The sequence below is a fragment of the Olea europaea genome, chromosome 12 (genome assembly GCF_002742605.1).
Source record: "Olea europaea var. sylvestris chromosome 12, O_europaea_v1, whole genome shotgun sequence".
Lineage (NCBI taxonomy): Eukaryota > Viridiplantae > Streptophyta > Magnoliopsida > Lamiales > Oleaceae > Olea > Olea europaea.
The window spans coordinates 22,922,401-22,929,915 of record NC_036248.1 but is presented as its reverse complement, the minus strand read 5'-3'; the positions used below and the strand labels follow the sequence as shown (position 1 = coordinate 22,929,915).

Sequence of the window (7,515 nt, the reverse complement as noted above, 5' to 3'; positions counted from 1 at the left end):
TCAACGACGAGACATACTAATTAATGAAAGTTTAAAGATAAAAATTCGATAAAAAAATCAAGAAAATAATTATTACAATGAACAAAGATTGAATAGCTTAAATAAAATTAAAATGTGGTGGCAATATAACAATCCTTTAAAAAAAATTATATACATTTTTAATTTATGTAAGCTTACTTAGAGGTTGTTTGAGCCCCATTTTAATCAAAAAATGCATTTTGAAATAGTATTATGATGAAGAATATGTGATTAAAAAATAAGAAAAAATTTTAGAGTTGCGTGTAATATTATTATATTTAAAAAGTGTGGTTGAAATAATATCAAATCACCGTTGAAAAATGTATTTTTATAGAAAAAATGGAGTTCAAACAAGGGCTTAAATAGACAAGAATAAAATTAAATAAAATCTATCACTTTTTGTCCTTGTTAAATAATTTTGGAAATTTTATATTTCTTTTAGACTTCGTGTTTGTTTCCATACCATACCATGATCCTCGGATGTTTGGGGATATTGACACAATAGATGCAAATCCTAGGATGCGAGTCACAAAATATTGTAAGAAGCACGATACAAAAATGCTTTCTCGGTCGATCTTAAGCAAAATAATAATAATAATAATAATGAAACGCAATGTTGTGATTATTGTCTTCATTGAAATAGATGTGCTGATAAAGAACGCCACTGCGATTGAAGCACTATGCCAAACCTTAAGTTGCGCAAATTCTCCTTCTTGCAACCACAAGTGAAATGAACATGGAAAGTAGCCTCTCGGGACATATTCCAGTGGTGCAAATGACAAGGGTGAGACTCAACCTTGCTGGCAGCCGCAATGTAAGAATTCGATTTCTGAAACATGGATTGTGACTCTTTGTGGGCACCAGTATACAGGCAGCTCTTGTTCTCTGGCATGTTGGGCCACATCCCGCTATTAACCTCTCTTACGATACTCCAAGAACGAGACGGTGGGAAACCCTTAAGGTTAGGATTCAACCTTTAACATGGAAAGTACAAGAAGTCAAATGTGAATACAATTATCAATAGGCACCAAAAGAAAGTTCAATTAAGCTATATAGCTTCAAATGACTTGCTAACAGAAACAGCAAATCAAGCCCCCGCTTGGGTCCTTTTCAGGGATAATAGATATTGTAATAGTGATTTTTTGAAGAAAAAATATTTTATATTTACGTGCAAAATTATTTTATTAAGAAAACGTGTGATGAAAAATAAGTTTGAGAAAAATGAATTTTTTTGAGAATGGGGCTCTAAAAGTGGCTAAGTCTTGTTCTAACAAGTCCTTATGTGTTGCAATGAGGGGGGTTCATTGTTAGATCTATTAGAAGATTTAAAACAAATAGATTCTTAACGATAACAACAAGTCATGTGATTTCGGTCTACCGTCCCTCTCCTAACACGTTCTTCTAAAACCATTCTTTTAAGTTTACGTAAAACACGTCTCAATCACCTAAATTGTCAGTGTCACCTCCACTCATTGACATATATTTTCATTTTTTATCTTGTTCATTTTAGTGACCAGAAATCCATCTTAGCATCCTCATTTTCTGCTACACCGAGTACCATTAATATATTTCAAGTTACCGTCACTTAGCAAAAGGAGGGGATCAATTCTCCAAATGACAAGAAGCCACGATTTCATGTCTTTGACGATTAACAAAATACATTGAACGAGATACTAAATTGTGAAAAAAAAAACCTTGTATTTACGCTGAGAGGTTCAAATTCACAAGGTTTTAAGCATTAAAATGATTACAAGAGATGGAGAAAACTGAATACCCCACAAGGCCCTATGAGAAGTGGGTGTACTGTCTGTGACAAGCATTTCTCTAGCCACACCGAATAAAAGAGGACATAGAAGAGAGGAAATGATAATTTTGATAGGCTTCAATTATTTGTATGAAACCATTATAGTGATTAAAGTATGGTCTTTTTTTCTTTTTTCTTTTTTAAGATAAATAATTTATTTTTGGTTAAACTCCGTGGATATAAAGTTTAATGAATAAATTCAACCCGTGTCTGATACCAATTAAAATTTAAATTTTAATCTAAGTCAAAGTCAACAATTCATTTCAACCACATATTTTATAGATCTCACAACTTTAAACCGTATATTTTATCAATTTCTATCAAAATTTATTAAAATTTTGATTTTAGTGCCTACTAAACAAGCGCTTGATAATGATAATGTTGAAATAAGGGATGTAAACGAGTCGGACCGACCAACTCGCGAGCCTAAAGTTTCGGATCCGGCTCGACCCGATTAAAATGGCCGAGCTTTTTTGCAAGCTCGAGCCGGGCCAATCCAAAAAAAATAGGCTCAGCCCGAGCTTTTGCTCAAGCTTTTTCCGAACCGAACCGGGCAAGCTCGTTTTCTCCCTTCTTTTTTTTTTTCCTAATTGCCTTTAAGGCAGCCTCAAATTTTTTTATTTATTATTATTATTTTTTTTTTAGAAAGCTCACGAGCTCACAGGTCAGTTCGAGCAAAGCTCGTGTCCTCAAAATGGGGCTCGGCCCGAGCTTTTCCCGAACTGAATCACGGGCAGCCCGAGCCGACAAGCCCGATTGTCATCCTTAGTTGAAATATAATATAAATGAATAGAGAACTTCAAAATTTAAATTTTTAAGGGGAATAGATTGAAAGTGAGACACGTGCATAAAAAAGTTAGATGAAAATAATGGCTCTAAAATGATTGATGCTACATTTTAATTTGTCAATCCCTTCTTCGAAATGTGCAATCCGATCCTCGATTTTATTCATACGAACTTCAATTATTACAATTTTATGTATTATCCCTACATTTGTCATCACAATCTCCCATAATACAACTCGTTTGAACACTAAATCATGAAATTTAGAACATCCATCTCAAGTCACAAGAAGTACGACTAAACCATGGATTACCATATTAATTTACAACTTTCAGTAACACGAGAAAAAACTCGAAATACACTAATTTGAACGTCCTCGAACCCATCGAGCTGAACCAGAGTTCGATACACCGGAATAATAGTCACCAACATTTGCTACAAAGAGTGGGTCCCTCTCTTCAAATTTAAATTCATTACTTGTACATCCACTTGGATCTCCCTCGTCAACTCGTTCCAACTCTTTCGTTAGCTCATCCATCGTCTTTCTTAATGTGGTTTTACTCATTTGCCCCGACTCTCCGGTTGAGACACCGACCATGGTGACCTTCGGGATGAAAGGGGACAGTTTTGTGTCTTGTCTTCTGTGTTCCTGGGTTGAATTCACTTCTCTGTGGTGGAAGGAGAAAATTTAGCATAAAGGTAATTCTTACACACTAGGAAAATAAAAAATTCGACATGTTTTGACAAGAGCTCCAATATTAGGGGGAACCTTCTGTCCGCGACGCTGTGCTCTCTTTGCTGTTGCTTCGACCAAGGGTGACTTGACCAATCTCCAAATGGAAAACGGAAATTCGGAGTCGTTCCTTGTTTATCCAATGTTTCCACCTCTGAAGTTCTGAGATTTTGAACATTGTCATCAATGAACGAAGAGTCAGCAATGAAGTTGGATGACTCGTGAGCTCTCATAAAAGAAGCTGCACTTCTGCAATAGAAAATCTTATCAGGAAGTTCCACGGAAAAAAGCTGTACACACAAACAAAGAATCCAGCTAGTCATTGCAAGCAGATTAGTTTCTTGGAACATATCAAAGACATGAAACTTTATGTTGGTGAACAAATGAAGGGAACACAAAAATAAGGGCAAAATTGGAATTCTAAAATTAGCCGGATAAAAAACAAGAATCACTTCATGTTTGCACTAAATTGCGAATGAATCGATAAAGTAACATTTCAAGCTTTATTTTCAACAAAACACAAAAGATTGTAATGGGTACCGTCTCTCAAATGAGTCAACCACGTAAGGGAATTTAGGTTGAATTCCAGAGGCTTTTCGCAACCATCTATTCCCAAGAAGAATTTTATCCACCCCGTACTGAAGCTGAATTTCAGCAGCCTTTGATATGGCACTCAAGAGTATACCAGGGTTACTCATCTCATCCAGCACCTCCTGAATCTGTCAGGTAGCAATAAACATAGGTAAGCACTCTTAGTTGAATGGTGTTTGATGGGAAGAAAATGTGTTTTCGGGGTGGGGGGTGTTTGGCTATGCTTAAAATGAAGTCACTGAACTTATCCCAAAAAAAAAAATATATATATATATATATATATTGATAGTAACTCTTACCTTTGTCAAAATAAGCAACTCATTTACAACGTGATTATTAAAAAATTAATTATTTTAAAACTTACTTACATGCTTACAATTAAGCTTACTCATAAGTAAACCTATTAGCCTTAGCTAAACATGCTCTTAGATAATCTACTTCCGGCCGAACAGTTCAGTTCCCACCTATGACCTATGTTATGTCAGTTTTCCACTGCCTTTTTGCCACAATAATCATTGCCATAGATTCAGAATGGTTGTGATATTAATGTTTTATAGCGAGTAAGAAACAGCAGACGTATTGATTTGTACCTCTGGATGTTCCAACATGCTTTCTGTCATCTCTTCAATTACGTCGCCTGCAAGGTTGTCGTCAACAATATCCCGTTGGCGTTGTAAATGGCGTGTTTGAATTAACGAATGGAAATGCTGGTCGGCAGATTCTTCAAGAATGTTGTCAAGCATGTTTTTGTCAAAGAAGTACGGGGTATACCTGATAAAGAAGAGTAACATCACAAGCACCAGAAACTGAGAAATAAATTTAATCGAAAAAACAGTAAAACTTAGAGAATTATATGCAAGTTTCAAAAACAAAAAACTGAGAATCTCGCAAGCAAAAAGCAGAATTTAGGGCCAGGGATTCTAAAATTCCAAATACAAAATCAAGGACAGGTTACTGCATATTTATGGACAAAGGACTGAAACCTATACAAACTGCATACATTTTCATACATATTCGCTTATCCATGGATAAAAGAATTTGTGCCTAATTATGAATTCGTGAACTCCAGAAAGCAACTAGGATATAGGTTCTAATCTGGGACAGCATGGAGGACATACAAACATATTAACTAACCACTTTATACCGTCAGATGTTGCTATGGCAATATCCAAGTTTTGAGCACTAAAAACAGGAACTCCCTCCACCTTCTTCTTCCTATCACGGTGCAGCATGGTCTTAAGAAGTTTGTTTGCCTCCTTCACCTGCAAGCAGTAGTAATTCACTTTTGCATGACAAGCTAATATCAGTGTTCCTCAAACGCTATGTTAACATGTCATTCAATATTTGACAAGATATCTGCTTTCTTGAAAAGGTAGTGCTTAAACTATTTCACAATGTCAAATTTGTGTAACAGAGCCCTGGCTTAGCTTTCCATTACTATTAATTACATGTGACAATATTCATGTCCTAAGTCGTGAAAATTATGACAGAATCGCCATGCCTAAACTTTGAGAACCTGCAATGATGAATTAGTGTTTCATAGCCTTTTAGTGATCCATATGCTCCAATTTCCCCCCCAAAAGAACTAGTTGGAATGGCTAACCTGTTTCTCATTTGCAATAAATTGAAATAAATGAGGTTTTTCCTGCAAACCACATAGAAAAAAATTTATCAATACCAATTAAGCTAGCACTACAAATTTTAAGAGAAAATAAGAAACTAATAGTTGCATCTGAAAATATGCTCACCAAAGAACATATGCATAAAATAACTATTTACTAACAAAAAGTATCATAATTTAAAGTAAATTACAAGATGCAACTTACAAAGAATATTTCCATTTGTTAAGGGTATAAAGTTATATTCTATATTCACATAGATTAAGAAAATGTAATTAATGTAGTTGGAAATATAAAATTTTCTTACATTTTTTCTAATATACCTCTACATTAAAATAATGATGCAAATATGATTAGTTTATATTTATTAATAACAAGATACATTAAGCCCTCATTTGAGCCACATTATTGTAAAAATGAGAATAAAAAATATAGTCGTTATGGATCCCACACAAAAGATAAAAAATCAAATATGATGACTTGATGTGATAGATAACAATCATATTTTTCATTTTAATGAAGAAATAATGGGGCTCAAACAAGGCCTAAATAGGACCATATTAGAAAACTATAAAATATCTATAGTTTCAGTGAGATATAACTTAGGGCAAGCGAAAAAGAAAATCAAGCCTATCTTTATGGGAAGGAGGTAGTATAAAATTTCAGATTCCCATTTTAACTCTTCACTTGAAACTCCAAGCTAACTCAAAATGGGGCACTCAATCGTGGATAGGAAGAGTATTTCTCAAGAAATGAAATGTAACAGTTGGTCTAACTATATTATAAAATAACGAAAACTAACTTTAGGAACACAGAAAAAAGCCAAAAAAACAAAAACAAAATCAAGAAAAATAATTACAATTTTTTTGCTCTTAATCAAGTCCCCAATCCCTACATGCCTCAACAAGTAAATGCACAATTAATAATTTATTGGTCATTGAAATTGAGAAGGTAGTACCTTGAAATGTTCATAGGCTATATCAAGACGACAGGCACCAACCACACCACTGGGTATATTCAGCCGTTTTACATAAGAAACTGGAAGTATAATGAGTTAGATTGCAAATCATCTATAACCACAAATAGGTTAATTAAGTTTGAATAAAGCATGCCTTTTATCTACAGGAAAGCCAAGTATACATATAAAATTATAAGAATGTGAAGCAGGTGACATTGTGGTCTCATGTAGTAGAATGAAAGCATCATGAAACTTCATAATGGATAGGAATAAACGATTTCCACACCAAAAAATACAGCTATCATCCAGAAGCTGCTGCTTTCATCAGGCCGTTGGAAGCTTCAAATATAAACAGGGGAAGAAAATATGTTTCTGAGCTGTTAGACCATATTAAAATATAAGGAATAATGAATAGCACAGTCATACCAGCATCACCCAGATCCATGAAGAAACGAAATACAGGGCCATTCCTTTCACTCTTAGTAACTGATGCAAACATCTTCTTTAGCCACTCTGGAGTTCTATAAATTACGAAAAACACCAAAAGCAAAGAATAAATTATCAAAAAGTACTCTTTTTGGAGTTTCCGAATATTAAAAAGGTACATGTAATTGACCATGGGAAAAATATATAAATAAGAATGCAAACCCTGTGATGAGGGAGACCTCCAAAAATAAATGGACAAAATTTGTTCAAATTATCAGTTAGACAAAAGTTCTAGCATCTATTGAGAATATAATGGGTAAAAAAGAAGATAATAATCCCATAATCTCAATAATGCAGTTTCCAATCTTGGTATGTTTAGTATAATTAACGACACTCTATCTTCAGTATACTGTATCTCTGCATTCATTTAGGACTTTGACAATAGCAAAGCCAAATTCATTTGGTGGGAAAATAGGGCTAGGGCCAAAGGACACACATGAATAGACTTCAGGGGACTGTGATAATGACAATTGAAGACTTGACTTGGTGTATAATGGGAGAAAAATGAGTAAGTATCTTCTTA

General features: G+C 34.3%; 1 protein-coding gene across 2 annotated transcripts; it reads right to left on the bottom strand.

The window, feature by feature from the left end:
- Positions 1–2,735: 2,735 nt before the first annotated feature.
- Positions 2,736–7,140, bottom strand: LOC111406115. Of its 2 annotated transcripts, XM_023035332.1 has the most exons (9): positions 6,933–7,025; positions 6,793–6,845; positions 6,507–6,586; positions 5,533–5,574; positions 5,064–5,191; positions 4,520–4,700; positions 3,879–4,057; positions 3,375–3,587; positions 2,736–3,273 (listed from the first exon to the last, which is right to left on the bottom strand). In XM_023035332.1, exons 2-9 carry the CDS (start codon positions 6,809–6,811, stop codon positions 2,967–2,969), a joined length of 1,149 nt encoding a protein of 382 aa, XP_022891100.1. In that variant the 5' UTR covers positions 6,812–6,845; positions 6,933–7,025; the 3' UTR covers positions 2,736–2,966. The 2 variants fall into 2 exon arrangements, with proteins under 2 accessions (XP_022891100.1, XP_022891099.1); XM_023035331.1 differs by lacking the exon at positions 6,793–6,845 and having other exon boundaries at positions 6,933–7,140.
- Between the last annotated feature and the right edge of the window lie 375 nt (positions 7,141–7,515).